Source organism: Homarus americanus, unplaced genomic scaffold, assembly GCF_018991925.1.
Source record: "Homarus americanus isolate GMGI-L3 unplaced genomic scaffold, GMGI_Hamer_2.0 scaffold31037, whole genome shotgun sequence".
Lineage (NCBI taxonomy): Eukaryota > Metazoa > Arthropoda > Malacostraca > Decapoda > Nephropidae > Homarus > Homarus americanus.
In genome coordinates this window covers 6,966,362-6,984,878 of record NW_024722227.1, presented here as the reverse complement: position 1 = coordinate 6,984,878, position 18,517 = coordinate 6,966,362, and the positions used below count along the sequence as shown (strand labels likewise).

At 37.6% G+C, this 18,517-nt stretch overlaps 1 protein-coding gene across 5 annotated transcripts in view; it reads right to left on the bottom strand.

Moving 5' to 3' along the window:
• LOC121862344 (pancreatic triacylglycerol lipase-like) overlaps window positions 1-18,517 on the bottom strand; it is a 70,205-nt gene that overhangs the window by 12,351 nt on the left and 39,337 nt on the right. For 4 of the 5 annotated variants that reach the window (XM_042360568.1, XM_042360569.1, XM_042360565.1 and 1 more), the window contains exons 9-10: window positions 9,829-9,929; window positions 6,928-7,606 (exon numbers count right to left, since the gene is read on the bottom strand). In XM_042360568.1, coding sequence (XP_042216502.1) covers window positions 7,410-7,606; window positions 9,829-9,929 — 298 coding nt within the window. In that variant the 3' untranslated portion in view covers window positions 6,928-7,409. Of the gene's footprint in view, window positions 1-6,927; window positions 7,607-9,828; window positions 9,930-18,517 lie in introns of those variants that run through there. The other variant, XR_006088214.1, reaches the window with a different exon arrangement.

Here is an 18,517-nt window from a genome sequence, read left to right as displayed (position 1 = left end):
AAGTGATATTATTTCTAATAATATCTCAGATTACTTCCCAGTTTTTGCCATGTATAAAACAGCCACAAGACCTGAAAGGTCTAGTAGTCTCAATACAATACAGAGACTACTGCACCGACAACATGCTCCTTTTTTAAAACAACCTAATGAATGCTAACTGGGATCTTGTCTATGCCTCCGACAACCCTAACGTGAACAGCTGCGATTTCTCTTGCATCTTCAATGCTTGCTTTGATAAATGCTTCCCGCTCAAGACTAAGTCAGTGAAAACTGTATCCATTTCCAAACCCTAAATCACAAGTGAAATCAAGATAATGATAAAAGAAAAACACAAACTCCAAAGGAAATTTGCAAAAAGACCCATAACTTTCAGTGATGCTTACCGTAGTATCAGAAATAGAGTAAATCAAGCAGTTAGAAATGCCAGACGTAGCTATTATACAAATAAGCTCCAGTCAGCAACAGTAAGAAAACCTGGAATGTCATAAATTCTATTCAGTACAGGAACACTCAGCCTTCGGCCCCACACTCGGCTTTTATGATAAATGATTCAGTTGAAACGGAACCTTCCCTCATTGCCAACCACTTCAATGAATATTGTATTAATATTAGCAAAAATCTTGCAGAGAGCATCCCTGACCACCATGAGGAATTTAGAGACTACCTGCAAAACAGACAGCAAAATGAGCTGTTCTTATCCCCTGTCACAGCAGATGAATTAGTGGCCATCATAAAAATGTCCAAAGATGCAGCAGCAGGCAAAGACAATATACCAATGAGCATCATTAAGAAAGTAGCCCACTTATTACTACCTGTTCTCCTACACATTTGTAACTCCTCCTTCACTAGTGGTGTCTTTCTGGATAAACTGAAAATTGCTAAAGTTCACCCAGCATATAAAAAATCTGGGGACAAAGGTCTCTTCAAGAATTACCACCCCATATCAGTCCTCCCAGCCTTGAGTAAGATACTGGAGAAGCTAGCATGTAGTAGACTAAATTCCTTCTGCAATGCCAATAACATCTTTACAGACTCCCAGTTTGGATTTAGAGCTAGAAGGTCGACTGAGAATGCTCTGCTATCCTCTACTAATGACATCTTAAATTCCTTTGATGCCAGTCTGTTCAGTCGGTATATTCTTGGACCTCTCTAAAGCCTTCGATACTGTCGACCAAACCATCCTCCTTTCAAAGCTTGAACATTACAGCATTAGGGGCCTGTCCCACAATTGGTTTACCTCATATCTGTCCAGCAGGATGCAGTATATCTGCTACAATAATCACCAATCTGACTCCTAGCCAATCTTGTATGGTGTCCCCCAAGGTTTCATTCTCGGTCCAGTACTGTTTTTGTTGTACATAAACGACATAGTCCACGCCAGCACACTAATAAAATACAACTTATTTGCAGATGATAGTAATCTCTATGCCAGCAACTCACACCTCCATTCCTTGATGAGAACTATGAACAGTGAATTGACTAAAGTCAGGCAGGACCTGGGTAATATGTAATAAACTGACCTTAAACCTCGAGAAAACCCACTACACGATCTTTCACAGAAGGAAAACTTACCCCCAGACTTGGACCCCCTGTACCTCGGTAATACAGTCCTCAAATGCGAACAAAATACTAAATTCCTCGGAGTTATTGTTGATGAGAAACTTAATTGGAGAAACCACATACAAGCCATTCTCAGTAAAGTCAATAAACAGTGTGGTATCATGTATCACACTCGACAGTCACTCACTCTCACAGCAATGAAAGAAATCTATCATGATCTTGTTTACCAACACCTGATACACTGTCACACACTATGGGGGGCCTCTGGCTCTTCAAAAACACAATCCCTGGTTACTGCACAAAAGAGAGTTGTACGAACAATGAGTTACGGTACTTGAATAAAACAGATCACACAAACGAAAAATTTGCTAAATTGAAAATGTTAAAATTCGAAGGTATTAACACCCACTGCTGTGTCCTCTTTGTTTACATATCTATCAATCACTTGCTTGACAATAATTATTTCCAGTTCCGGAATAATCAGAGATACAACTTAAGGCACCCAGAGCTACTACGACCACCCCCCATGCGCTCCTCTCAGTCCCAGACCTCCATAGAATACCATGGTGTGAAGGTGTGGAACAACTTGCCCCCACCCATCCGAGCAAAGACTACGCTCCCTTCCTTTAAATCATCTCTAAAAAAATATGTGGTGTAAGTATTAGTATTTCTTGTAATACCTACTATATTTACAGTATCTGCTTTTATTGTGCCATCAAAACCGTTTTATTGGAAATTACCATGTACAGTAAATAGATAAGAAATTACCATTGCAATAAACATATTTGCCAACTAGACATAATCCTGACAGCTCTGTCTTCTTGTTCAACCTTAATACTGTACAACCCATGTTGTACTGCTTCCCCATTATACTTATGTTTTTTAATTCCACTGTAATTTATGTATATATTTATAATATAAATAAAAAAATAAGCTAAAAAATAATAAATAAATAAAATAAATAAATATTGAAGTGATAACTGTGGTAACATTATGAGATGTTCTTATTACCACCATGCTATTGTACTAACCCAGATGTTACTAAATGTTACATAATACTTCCTTGAGATAAATGTATAGTATATATCAGGTGCCTAAAAGAGAGCTCAGGTTCTCAACTGGCTGAGCCATGTTAATATTGTTATTATTATCCACTCTGTATCTATGTTTTTCTGGCTAAATAAACTGTTTCAATTCAATTCAAGTTTCATTGATAGGAAATTTTGTATCAATTCAAATAGGTAGTTGTATTGGCATTTGGCTGACATTTTAGTGGACATAGTGGTAGAAATAGTATTATTGGTCGAGGTGAAGTTTGCTGTACAGTAAAGCACTAAAAGTACTGTATATGACTCCAAGTGCTTATGATAGCATAGCTGTTACAAATGTTTGTTTAGGGATTCGAAGCATTTGAGATGTTTTGAAACACGGCTGTGTTTTCAAGACCCGACAATATTCAAATATACACATTAGATGTATTTGTAACATATATGTAAGAATGACACTTAAATAAAGGTTTATTTTGGAATCCTGACAGTTTTCTATAGGAGTGTTAACAGAAAATTTTACCCATGCAAGACCTACTGTATAGGTGTATAAGAATACTTGCGGGCAACTGTATGGTACATGAATTATATACTGTACTTAAATACTTTCTAAATAAGGAGGTAACAAGTAATGTGTTGAGAAAAATTGTATTTGTCACAAGTATGATAACTACTGGTACATTAATAAAGCTTTGGAGAAATTTGATCACCATTCCTTTCAACAAGCAATTCTTAAATCCTATGCAACTTCTTGTTCTTTGTGAAAATTCATACAGTAGAGTGGTGATAGTTGTACAGATATTCACACTTGAACTGTTAAAAATACCTGATGGTGTAAAGCATTTAATAAACAGAATGTACATGTTATTTCCAAGGTTATGTGGGTTACTTTATAGGTGCCAGTTTTCATTACAATTAGTGATACAGTATGACTTAGAAATGGCAAGAGTCTTGAGTGACATAGAAGATATGATGCAGAAAAGGTCGTGTGACAGAAAAAAATCCTTGAAACTAACAACTGCATACAACTATCACATTTTACAAAGCATTCATGTTAGTGTAAATCTACATGACCACACTTTTCATTTCACATGTATTGCCATGGATAATAAATACTGCTTTCCTCAAGAGAATCATAGTACTACAATGTACAGGTCCAACTGGAGATTGGTCCTCTGGAGGCTGTGCCATCACAGAAGAAAAGGAAAAGAAAGATGCCAGGCAGTACATTTCTAATTGAAAGCTAATAAAAGCCAGCTGATAAGTTTTGTTCTGACATTTAACCCTTGAGAGAACAGGGGTTTCTCTTTGACGAATAAAATACCTAAGTGTGCCACTGCCTTCTAACGGGTGACTAAGAGGCACAAAACTGCTTGCTTATATATATATATATATATATATATATATATATATATATATATATATATATATATATATATATATATATATATATATATATATATATATATATATATATATATATATATATGTATAATGTATATACAGTCTATATGCTATACAAATAATTCCTATTTATATATAAATAATGAATATTTATAATAATATTAAACGAACAAATGATAATTTATATATTTCGGCTCACAAGAGCGTCAGGCGCCATATTGGTTCATTGTGTAGTCAGTGCACCACTGAACTTGTTGAAATTTCGTCTTTTGATGTGGAAATTCGTGTTATTTTTATAACTATTTTGTTATACAAGTGTACAATTGTAACAATGAATCGTCAAAAGCGAGTGAGAAAGCTAATAACCCTTGAAACTAAGAAAGAAATTATAAATAAACAGACAAAGTGCCTGTAAGACAGTCACCAAAGAGGGCTAGGAAGGATGACTCCTCTCCTTCCACCTCTTCTCCATAATTCTCTCCTCCCCCCTCCCCCTCTGCCTCCTGTCCTGCATGCTGAACAACACTAAGGTAAGATAAAGTACCGTATTTTTTACAATTTCCACAGAAATTTTTCAGTGTTAAGTGGTTGTATTTGGGGGCCTGGAACGGATTAATCCTATAACGAACGAGGTTCTAGAACCAATTAGATTCGTTATAGCATACCCCACTGTGTATATATATATATATATATATATATATATATATATATATATATATATATATATATATATATATATATATATATATATATATATATATATATATATATATATATATATATATATATAAAATTCATGTCTTTGGCCTAAAAACAGTGACCCATTGGAATTTTTAGACAAGCTTAATAATATTGTCCCTAATATCACATTCAAAATTGAAAGAGAAATAAATGAATCCCTTCCATTTCTTGATATGCTTATCATGAGAAATGGCCAAAACTATAAATTTAAGGTATATAGAAAGCCCACACAGGTAGACAGTTTCATTCACTTTTTATCGAATCACCTTGAGTCTACCAAAATGTCAGTTTTTTCTGCTATGTTCCTAAGATGTCTGCGTATTTGTGACTCTGAATTTATTGACGATGAATTTAAACACATTCGTTCTATTGCACAGAAACTTGGGTACCCTTCTGTGTTTGTTGATCGTTGCTTTAAAAGGGCTAAAAAATCCTTTCATTCCTCTCAAACCAGACAAGTTCCTACACTTAAGAATATTTTGACTCTGCCCTATCGTAATGAATTTGTCCCGTTAGTTCGGTCCCTCAAGCTTCTAAATATTAATGTTGTTTTCAAGTATGACTCAACCATTACCAATATGTTAATAAGGAATAGCCCAAGTTTGAATGTAAATGGAAGTGTTTATTGTATTCCATGTAGCAAATGTAATTGTAATTATGTAGGTCAGACAGGAAAAACACTGCAGCTCAGAATCAAACAACATAAGTATAATATCAGAACTGCATCTGAAAGCAGTGCCTTGTTCGTTCATGTTAGGAATAATAATCACCCCATTGCTTGGGAAAAAAGCTTAGAAGTATTCAAATCATCTTGTGTCACAGAAAGACTTCTGGTTGAAGCTAGTTTGATTAAGGAATTAAAATCAATAAACCTTAGTGATGGTCAGTTCAAAACTGATAATATGTTACATAAATTTATTTGTCAGTGGCCCAAGGTTAAAAATGCTTTGAAAACCTTTGATCTTGATGTATGATAGTTATTTTGTGGGTCCCTTTTTTCTGACCTGACCTGTCTAGTCACGTCACCACCCTTCTCTTAAGCTCCTCTACGTGTGTGTTGGTGTGGGGATTAGTGGATGTCATCATTATGACCTGACCTTATGTTTTTAGGTCACCCTGTATATTTAAGCCTCTCTCTGTCCATGTAATCCAGTTGCCTCTGAAGATGTCTTGAATAAAGACGAAAGCTAAGGTACTCCGTTGTTTCCATTTTCCCGTGTGATTTTATCAAGATTTATCTTATACATTGTGATATATATATATATATATATATATATATATATATATATATATATATATATATATATATATATATATATATATATATATATATATATATATATATATATATATATATATATATATATATATATATATATATATATATATACAGTGGGGGTATGCTATAACGAACGGATCCTACTACGAATATTCCTATAACGAACGGTTTTACCTATAAAATTGAGAATGCTATAACGAACGCAACTCCTACAACGAACGCGGATGAATACGGGACTATTTCGCCTGGCGCATGAATATTGTTGTACCGCGACCCACAACAAGAGCGTCAGGCGCCATCTTTGTCTCATTGTGTAGCCAGTGCACCACTGTTATTGTTGAAATTTCGTCTTTTGGTGTGGAAATTCGCGTTATTTGTATAACTATTTTGTTATACAAGTATACAATTGTAAGAAAGAGTCATCCAAAGCGAGTGAGAAGGCTAATAACCCTTGAAACTAAGAAAGAAAATATAAAGAAACGTGAGAATGGAAGAAGCATTGAGAAACTTAGTGATGAATATGGGATGGCTAAATCGACTATATGTACGATTTTGAAGAATAAAGAAGAGTTAAAAACTGTGCAAGTGGCGAAGGGAATCTTCAGACTTAGCAAAGCAAGGTGCAATGTGATTTAAGAGATGGAAAATTTACTCTTAGTGTGGATAAAGGAGAAAGAAATGGCAGGTGGTAATATTAGTGAACCTATAATTTGTGAGAAGGCCAGACAATTGTTTGAGGACCTTAAAGCCAAGACTCCCAGTGGAAGTGATAGTGATGTGCCAGTGTTTAGGGGTACCTGCATGCTGAATAACACTAAGGTAAGATAAAGTACCGTATTTTTTACATTTTCCACAGAATTTTTTCAGTGTTAAGTGGTTGTATTTGGGGGCCTGGAACGGATTAATCCTATAACGAACGAATGCTATAACGAACGAGGTTCTGGAACCAATTACGTTCGTTATAGCATACCCCACTGTATATATATATATATATATATATACATATATAGTATAAGACATCTCTATTAGTTCATGAAATAAAGATTATAAGCTGCAGATGCCTAAAGCTCTTAATGTTGGTGGCTGATTAAAATGGTTTAAGGAATGACCACCATCAGACAGAATGGCTGTAAAGGAATGGGTGTCACAGGCAGAAGAACTGACCTACAGTAAATGAGTCTTACTTTTATCCTCTTTGCCACTGATCGGCACGTTAGCCGCTTGGGCGGTCAGTCACGTTTCTGTTACAGTGGCACTGTTGGTAAGTACTGGGCATGCACCGGCTCCTGAATGTATTTGAACCTGCTCCAGTGCTGATCAAGTCTGGTCTTGAAACAGCTCACACTCGGTTCAAATACAATGTAGTGTAGTAAGAAAGTTCAAGTAATAACTTGTTTGTGTTCTTCAGTCAGAAGCTGTGTCGATTTCGATTCTGCAAATCTTTGCCAGGTAACTGCTTCCATTCCAAATGCTGTTCTCACTGTTGTCAGGACTTGTACACCAAAGTACTGTTGTACTATGGCCAACACTACCAGAAGTATCATAAGAGCCAATAATATTGACACTAGTATCAAACCTGTGGGAGAAAAGCAACATTCAATAATAAAGATTACTATACTACTGTAAATATATCCCCATCCTCTCAAAAGAGCAAAATCCCATACTTCAAATCAATTTGTAAAACAAATACCCCCGGTAATCAAAAGGGAGATTTGATCCTTATTAGACATTGTTTTGCTAATATTATCAATTAGAACAATGATTTTGTGTATGTAAGAGAGATAATAGTGTTTTGTGTATATAGGTATCCCTTATTTAACATTAATTCACTTAAGATTCATTCAATTTAGCACCCAAAATTTTTTTGAAACCCTTTCCCACTTAACATTAGGTCAAAATTCGGTTAATCGATAGTTTGATTCACTGGGTAGGGGGAAAACTGGGGATTAGGTGGCCTGTGAGATGGCATGAAACTATAAAAGTTGTGAAAAATCATTACCATACTCTAATGTGGCTTAGAAATAAAGAAAATATAATATTGTACTGCATAAAACTATAAAATAAGAAAAATAAAGAGCATGGTTGTGTATATGTGTGAAGTGTGTGGAGGTAGTAAGATGTAACTGCACCGCCGACTCGCCACCCAGAAGCGGTCTCCTTCCCTCGATGTGACATCACAGCATAGACGCAGCACAGCACGGCAGCAGCCACACACGTCTATGAGTCAGCTGGCTAACTTAACTGCCCAGCTGAACTGTGTGGCATTGCCCAGAGGATGGTTTGAGTGTGGAAAGAGCTATTTTTTGTACATAAAATATGTCCTACAGTATCAATTTCTTTTACTTGTCACAGCAATATTGTTTATTTTTGACATATGCAATTTAAAATTTGTTAAAATTAGGCTTACCCTGTGCTCGCTAAATTGTTTAATTCTGAAAAACATCATTTATATGGAAGTCTGGTACTATATTAATAAATAAATTGTTTAACTTTGAAACCATTTACAACCTCATTTATTATTATATTATTATTAGGGAGTACTGTACAGTACTGTGCTCAGTGTTTACTGTTCTGCTGTTTGAACCTGTTATTCGTCCTCTGTGCTTTGCTGTTATCCCTCATTTTGTGATGCTTTTGCTTAACGTTAGGGTTTTCAGGAACGCAACCCCATAATCAAATGAGGGATATCTGTACAAGAGACTGTACTGAGGTATGTGTGCATGACAAACAGTAGAATGGTGTATGTATATATGGCAGTAAATTGGTGTGTGAGTGTGTGAACCCACGGGACAATACATATGATATAATGATAAGTTTCCACGATTTAAATATTTACCAATACAACAGGAAAGGCAGGAAGTTGGTTCTCTATAAAGGTTAAAATAATGATACTAATCAACAGCTCTTACAGTCATCCAACCAAACCCCCAAAATGTCTACTGCAAAGACATACCACTTTACACACATGTCAATATTTTTAGATCATTCACTGACAGTAAGTTACATTGGTAGAATAGAGCACAAGTATGCATGATGTTTCATCATCTTGTATAAAGATACAAGGCAAGTTTACAGGGCAACTAGCAATTTGCTGGTCTAAAGGACATTATTTTATCAGAAAAATTTGACATGGGACTTGCCCACCATCAGCCAACATGCCATATACTGTAGTTACAATGTGTCAATAAGGAAGATATCAATGTAAAAGGAAAAAGCTATCACTAACTGATATTTAGAGACTTTCCCTGTCTTGCCCACTGACAGAATTAAAAACAGTGCCTGCAAAGCACTTGAAAACCGACTAAAATCACCAATATTCTGTGTCAATAATCCACTGAACAAACCACATATCAGATGGGCACTCAAAATGTTCAATGTGTGCCACTTTTCATGTGATTATTAAATTTAATAAAATATATGTGTGAGAACAGTATAATCAAAGGAAGTTCATTTTCTGTCTTGCTAACTGGTAGCATTAAAATACAATCTCTGCCAAATTTCCATAACTCTCCTTGGCAAGTTTTATTTTAGCCAGGATTTTTCATGCATCTAGGAACCCTGCTAGTATAGTGGTGTAAGTATGAAATAGAGAACAGGGCATGTATGGGAAACAGAACAATTTGTAGCTAAAACATCCAATTGTATAATATGAGCATGAAATAGTGTATGTAAGACAAAAGTCCAGCTGCGTGTGTAATAGGCACATTATAAGAGGTAGTGTACAGTACTACATTGGTGTCAGGAGAATACAAGACAGTAATATGAGATTTGATGTGGTTGATGTAATAGGATTCATACCAATAATCTGGAGCGTAGAGAAGGAACCAGCAGAACACTTTTGGTCCAAGAGAGCATAGGGAGCTGTGATGCTGGTGTTGAGGTAGAAATCTCCCGGGACACTGTAAAGTAATATGAAAGCATTTATAGTTATAAGACTGGTAACAAAATCAAGATACTGTACTGTATACAAAGTACAACCTCTAAACTATGTGAACCCTTGGAACAACTGTAACTGGGTGGTGAACTTGTTAATTTTAAGAGCTCATGTGATTTATGAAATAGCGGTAATGGATGCCAAGACTGTGAACTCAAAAAATCTGGTATGGCAACCACACACATTAACAAAGATGTGAATATTTTCATAAATCTATTTTTTAAATCTTCCATGGAGGGTATTACAAGTTACATTAAATGTCAGTTCTTCCAACATGCTTTTTTTTTCATTTGGTAAAAATATGTTTAGTACAGTAATATCTCCGTTAGCCAGAATCCCTCAAACCCAGAAATCTCCAATCGCCGGGATTGAAATTTGCTCGGAAAACCATTCCCAAACCGGGAATTTTCCAAAAAACTTCCAGCTTTAGGAACAAATTTTCTGAGGTTGAAAATCGAGAGAATTTTCTGAAAATGTCTTGAATAAAGTTGAAAGTTTAAATATTTTTTGGGGGGACCTGACCTGACTCAATGTCAGGTGGAGGTAGGGTGGGGGATTAGTGGTCTCATATTACTGACCTTCTGATGGAATGTCAGGTCACCCTTTCTTGGCTGGGGGATTAGTGGGTCTCATGACCTGAAGATGTCTTGAATAAACACAAAAGCTAAAGTATTTTTAGGTAGATTGTGATATGTATACAGTAAGTATAAATGAGCAAAGTTGTATCCCTTCAACATAACATCACATAACATTTTAAAATATGGAGTGAGAAAGCAGAAAGGTGTGGGTGATTAAAGAGATGGAGTGGAAAGGAGTGATAACATACACCAGTGTTGCCAAGCGATAAGCTCCTCAACAGCTGATCTTTTAATTTGCCTCTATGCAGTCACACAACAAGACTCTCACTGGATGCTTGATGTCTTAATTCCTCTGTGTGTGTGTGTGTGTGTGTGTGTGTGTGTGTGTGTAATAATAATAATAATAATAATAATAATAATAATAATAATAATAATTAACGGTTTATTGAAAGAGCATGGCAGCCGGAAGGCTGAAAATATACAATTACATAATCGGGGAATGGTTCTCTTGATTTACAAATGATGTACAAGTAACATAAGTAATACAAATATGATATATAATAATTAGGTGTTGATAATTTTTACAATGGTTGGGACTGGGCTGTTCTTGTAGCAATCAGTTCGTACTCGTATGGGCTGGATGCGGTTGGGCAGGTGTGTGGCCACGTGGCCAGGACAGTAGCTTGGGGCAATGCAGGTGTGCTCCATCCTTCAGGTTAGGTCAGGTGAAGCCATGAGGTCAGGTCAGGTTAGGTCAGATCCAGCCACAATCAGTATTGCTGTGTTTTTGTGCTTTTCCTTTGAGTTGAAATTGCCACTTTTGTATATCACTTGTGGGTTGATCGTCAATATTTGCACTGTACTGTTGGTGTGAGGATGTTGATAAATCCAGATGGGAAGGCCCGACAGACCGGGCTGGCAGCTGTCTCCATGATCAAGAGACCACGGCCGCGTTAGCGGGCAGCGCCGACTACACACGTCCTTACCCTATGAATGCTGAGAGAAGTGTGTGTGTGTGTTTTGAGCTTGTCAATCACATTGTAGGATTTGAAGAAGTTGATGAAGAGTTTGTTCAGGAGTCAAGTGGTGAGGTGACATGCCAAGACACTTACACAGCACACACATTAACAGCACTACCAAACCATTGTCTTATAACATTTTACTTTATAATTTCTATTTTAAAATTAATTGATACATGATGGCTTGACAGGACTACTTTTGCACTTAGACAACTGATCAATGAATAAACCAGGGCATATGGAGACTCATTATACACTAGTGATGTCATGAAGCTTCGTAACTGCAACCACAACTGCTGAGCAACCACATAAATTATCACGTGTACTCAAATATACAGTACTGTACTAAGCTAATTACTTAAATTATTATGTTTGGTGCAAAATAAGGAATGGTTATACTCAAATTAATTGCTATCTTACAAGGATTCCAACAATACAAGTTATATTCTCCTAAGTTAAGTCAATGGCATTTTATAAGCGAAAAAATAACCCCCTGCCTTTCATAATCCTTGAGTAAGCGTTAATTTCCCCTCCAGGTTGTCGACACCCCACCTCCCAGCCAGAGGGAGAAGGGTTCATTGGGGGTAAAAGTGACTGCACCACCCCTCCTCCCCCAAAGGGTCACCTCACTGTTTGTCTACTGTACTGACTCATTCATGATACAATATTGTTTATTTGTTTTTCATTAATTAGTAAAGATACGTTACTGTAATAATCTGTGCTTATTAATACCTGTACCCTTCATATACAATACAGTACAGTACTATGTATATACCTCAGGTAAAAAATGTCATTCAAGACATCTTCAGGTCATAAGACCCACTAATCCCCCACCCAACACTGGGTGACCGGACACTGCATCAGGTTAGGTTATAATGTGACCCAATAATCTCCCACCCAACCTTCATCACAAGTGTTAAGATGTGATTTGTTATGTATTATAGTCAGCTGAGTGAAGTGTCTGCCTATTCTAGGCCAAAGATGACAGGATCTACAATATATACAGTACACAAGAACACTTGCCAACAGTGCGTAACAGAGACGTGACCGATCGCCCAAGTGAATAACGAGCTGATCAGTGGAAAAAAGAGGATAAAAGTAACACAGCTCTGTTCACCCCACTATCATATTGAGCTTTTTTTTCTGTAATATATTTATTTAGCCAAACGTTTAGATAAAGTATTCAGGATCATTTTGATAAAAAAATGGTGTCTTAACAAAATTAGAACTGATTTTTTTATAAAAGAATAGAATTCCCATCATTATATCATATCAAAATATTTTGTTAAAGGAAGTTGTATTGGAAATGTCTCGAGAGAAATTATTAAGCATCATTTTGGTATCAAATGCATCTCCTTATCACAATTAGCTACTCTTGAGAGAGAGACTGCACGACCCTCACCCCCCAAAAAGTTACACACACACACACACACACACACCTTTAGATAAATTTCAGTGATCCCTCGGTTAACGAGCGCCTTGGTTAACGATTTACCTTCCATAAGATTCTTAACTTCGGTTAACGTGCAATCCCGCGATTAACGAGTTTTTTACGAGCCGACTTCAACATGTTTTCGCTTGCATTTGGCGGCCCACCAGCTGTAGTATTAGTCCGCCAATACAGTAATCAGTTTTAGGGCTTAAATTCCTTACTATTTTAGTAAATATCAAGAAGTTTATACTATTCAATAACTTTAAAAGTTTAATATTAACTTTTTTAGTCATTTTATCAATTATTGAACATAATTGAAGGTAAAGAAACTAGTTTCTGGCGTGCCATCCAGCCTGTTAACACACCAGTGGAGGTAACATCTTGCTTGAGACTCTCTTCAACTAAATGCTTTTTTTCTGTGTTTCCAAGCAAATTATTGGTCATTTTGAAATTTATATATAGTGCAGTGTTGATTTAAAGAAAATAATCTTGAATTACACCAAGACAACTAAAATTTAATGGGTGAAATGGTGCCATGGGGTGACTTCTCTTCCACCCCAATGCCTTCTCTTCTCCCTTCTCCTCCACCCCCATTCTAATTCCCATCATCATCATCATCATCATTCAGGAGCCTTCTACATACACACCTCAAAGTAAGTGTACTTTTCTACTTCTTTTGTTGAATTTAGGCAATTTTCGGTGAGCTGGAACCAATTACCCAAAAACCCATTGAAACAATGGTTTCGGTTAACGAATTTTTTGGTTAACGAGCAACCTGCTGGAACGGATTGTGCTCGTTAACCGAGGGACCACTGTACTCTGGATTTTTATAGTAAAGAAATGGAGTTTCTAACTTAATTAGAACTGCATTTACAGACTACGGTAGTTTAGACTCAAGGAAAACATCCCCAGCATGCAGAAATATTCTTGGGAAGTGGGCTAGTGCCTGTAAGATGTCTAGTTTAGACACTCGGAAACTTTTTCCAATAACCGGAAAAGATTCCAGGGATAAGGAATTTTTCTGGGTTTGAGAGAGTCGTCTCGTTACTCGGAAATCTCTCATCCCCGGAAGTGCTCTCCACCAATTGTTCCGGCTAACGGGGATATCACTTATTAGTCTTATCACAAACTATGGCAACTGCATAATGGTGGCCCCTCACCTGCTTCTAGTGTGTCACCATCAACTGCTGCTGAGTGACAGGACAGAGCAGATATGGTCTTGCAATGATTATTTTTTTTAGTTTGGTTTTTCTAATGGTAATCCCTTAAGTCATTGTGAATAATGAATTTGTGAATTTGGGGCAATTTTGCCCATAAAAATTAATGTATTTAGGGGGGATGCATTCCCAACCGACAACTTTCACCACATATTTTTTTATATACTGTACTGTATACTCAATATACTTGTAATGCAATAAAATAAATATATTATCATAAAAACAATAGAAAAAAAAACACTGCACAAACACATTTTATTAATGAAGCACCTTTAATAAAGTTAAAATAAACATAGAATACTGATTCACCATGTGTGTAAAAAATTCACTTACTGCAAGCATAGACCGATACCAATGTTTGATAATTGCAAAGCTTTGTGATTGTGTGTGTATAAAATGTATGTGTAAAATCTGTATGTATGTATGTATGTATGTGTGTGTGAGTGAGTGAATGGGAGGCATTACGGAAACTTTTGGGATACTCTATCAACGCTACCACACAATGCAACCGATCAAGGCAGACAGAGCTCTTTTGTGTAGCCCGGCGTATGAACAGACAGTAAAAACACCTAACTGCACAGCCTACTCCTGCAGCTTGAGCCACCAAGCACCAGATGCCACACACCTCCACTACATGTTCCTCATTTTGCTTTTGTAGATATATTCCACCACTCCTCAAAGGTTAAATATCATCATACATACAAAACAAAATCCAATATGATGCTGATCCAAACCTTGATGTAATACAGTGTTCAAAGTCCTTCAACATTGCTGACTGCATTACTTATATTCAAGAGGGAACGGATGCAATCCAGCCTGAATCGGCCATTGCATATTGGTGAACCCTTTGGAGTGACCGTGAATAATTTCAAGGGTTTCCCAACCATTGATAATGAAGCGAGACATGTGGGTGGCGAATGTTTCTTTGATATCGTCGAGGGAAGAAATTGAGGATTTAATCAAAAGACACCGAGAAACCCTGACTAATGAAGAGTTAGAAAAACTGATAAAATCATTTACAGAAGAAGAAGGAGACGACAATGAAGAGGAAGAGCCAGCAAGTTGGAATCTTAAAAAATTTTCTGAAGTTTTCCAAACAACAAAACACTTAAAAGATTTACCATATTTGCCGGCGTATAAGACGCCCCACCACATAAGACGCACCCCTAATTTACTAGGATATTTTGTGGAATATTTTTTTTTTTTTAGTATGTTTCACCAAACATTTATTGAAAGTGATTTTAAAGCGGTTTTGTAGGAGAAAACATGATTTTGTGCATGTAAATGCAGCATACAATATACACTGGAATCAAGTAGGAAATCATAAATAGTAACTGTAAAGGCCTTAGTTAAGGACGTTCAGGTGACGGGCAAGTCGAAGGGAATGATTGAAACCCGTCTTTTGACGCATTCAATATTTATTGATGTGGTCAAAACCTGCAGACAACAAGGCGTTCATTAGTATTACATGGTAATCTATCTGATACATAATTAGTTAGTCTCACACAATTTATCTTAATTATAATTGCTTATTCAGCATAATGACATGATACAAAGTTCATAACTCTATTAATCTTAGCTACACTTCATTCCGCGTTGTCTTACTGCTCCAGATAAGGCAGGAACGAGTGGGCATAATTAGTCCACAATATTTCAGTACTGAGGGGTATGTCATCACTTTGGCTGTACTGTACTTACAAGTGCGGGTCAATGCGAACCAGTATGGTGTTCCAAGGGAAGATAGTTCTGTGTAAATTGTTTCAGTACAAAACTCGGCCAGGATTGGGAGTTGTTGTTCACCACTGCTAGCAGAGTGTTGATCCTCACAGCATCACTTGAGGGGGCAGTCTCCTAGAGTCCAGGCGGCCACGCCGCCTTTTAAACCATACATTAGCAGAGTCATGATCTCTTCGCCGTAAACACTGCCCACCCCCTAATCTTTGTTCGGGTAAGGCAGCAAAAGCGTCAGCACTGACACTAGTGTTGACGCCAGCGATGAAAACACTCCTGGCGATGCCAGCACTTACGCCAGTGGTGATGACACTCACGGGGGCAAACACCGCCCCCCTCCCCCCCACATCTGTCGAGGTAACAGGTCGCGTGGTGAGAGGGGGGGGGCATCACTCGAGAGGGCGATCTGTGTCATGAGATCCATGACACCCTCTCAGCGCTCACGCCAGTGGTGATGACACTCCCGGTGGTAAACACCGCCCCCCCCAGTCGCTACATCTGGTGTGGTAACAGGCCGCGTGTGGGGTGGGGGAGGCACGTGGTTGTTGACACCAACGATTAATGCCAGCGGCGATATCAGTAACATTATACTAACCCAACTCTACTTCTGATCAGACCAGCTGTGTGGCTTATTTATATTTTGGTCAAGAGAATTACCGGCAGGATGTGAAACTCGTATATTTGGCTGCGATGTTTTGTGTTGCCGTGATCTGCAACCAGGGTGTAGCACCATCGTTATTGTTTTGGGGTTATCGACACATTGCAAATGGCCGACTTTCTAGGGGCAATTTTCATTTAGATAAAAAACAAATGTTTCTTAAAGGTAACACAGTCCTTAAATAATGTAAGACATGTGTCTGGTGTGGGTTACGTATGCTAGGGAAGAAGGTACAGTGAGATGTTGTGAGCTTCCCTCTGCCGTTAAGCCAATATAAGCCATTATTTATGTCTTTGGCAAATTTGCCTTAAGTTTGTGATAATAGATTGTGATAATTTGACTTGTTTTTCAGAATTTCATTATTAGTAATATTATTAGTAATACAATTTTTGTGCTTAGTGGACTACTGCTCGTCCCAGACTCCCTAGCTAGGCACCTCCGCCTATGGCACTCGGCCTCCCATCCGTAATACGGGCGCATTAGACGCAGGGTAATTTGTGATACATTTTTAGGGGAAAAAACAAGTTGTACACGCCAGCAAATACGGTTAATTTGGACTATGATCCATCTATGGAGCATAGCCTCAAGATTACAAGTTCTTCAACAAATGTTTTAATCCCATAACAAGAAATGCTTCAGCAGCTTAAGAAACAACGGCGACAGTTGCCGATCCCAATGTTTTTTAAGAAAGCACCACTGCCAGAGCCACTCCCTTCACCCACAACTCTCTCTCTGTCACCCAAGCTTCACCCTGTCTCTCCTGCTGCAGCATTTCCTTCTCCTGGATCAACCTCAAGCCCTGACGACCCCCCAATAATGCTGTTGGGGGATGAGGAAGACGGATGAGGAAGACAATCATCAGAGTGCATACAGTACAGCACCTATCATCATCTCATCATTCATTATATGGGCGCTGTACTAATCATCATTGTCAATATATTGTAGCAAGAAGATCCTGGATGAATGGGGAGTGTTCAGATTTATGCTTACAGCAGAGGTGGTTGTGTGGTGGCATTTAAAGTGAAATAGGCCTAACCAGCCATTGCCAGAGGCACTAATGACAAACTTCTCACTGCTCCCACACTTATGATCACCTTCCACACAAAATACACTCCCATGCTCTTCATATTTCTTATTTTATAGTTCTGTTATATTTTCTTTATTTCTAAGTCACATTAGAGTACTGTATTGAAATTATTTTCCACAACTTCATAGTTTCATTATATGTAACAATGGCAACATGCATTACCCTCTCCCTCCCTCCCTAAGACAGGGCTGTATGGGTACCCCTCTCACTCTCTCCCCCATTCCCCACTCATCCTCTACTTTCCCCTCATCCTCCATTTACTCTTCTCTTTCCACCTTCTCCTTCATTCTCACTCTCCCCATTTCCTCTTCCTCCCTCGCCACTCCCACTACCTCCCTTCTTCCTCTTCCTTCCTCCCTGATCTCTACCTCTCTCTCACTCCCATGTATCTCCCCATTCCCCTCTACCCTTCTCCTCTATTTCCCCTCTTTTCTCCCCATCTCACTCCCAATTCTCTCTCCTTGTTTTACCTAATTTTTCTTCCATCTCCTCTCCCTCACCTCCCTACCTGGTTCTCTCCTCTCCCTTCCCCCACCCTCACACATAACCATGCTCCTCATTTTTTCTTATTTTATATATATTTTCTTTATTTGTAAACCACATTACAGGTACATATAACCATGTACTTTAGGAGTGATTTAAGGGACTTTCAAGGGTAATTTTGACTATACACATTTTTGCCTTTACATGCCCTCTAAGAAACATACCCCCCGCGTAAAATGTGACACGAATGTATCATCACATGAGACACATCAGAATATAAGGGTTAAAATATGTTTCCTTAAAATTTTTTTGAATGGAAGCCTAATTTTTTGGGTATGACAAGTTGAT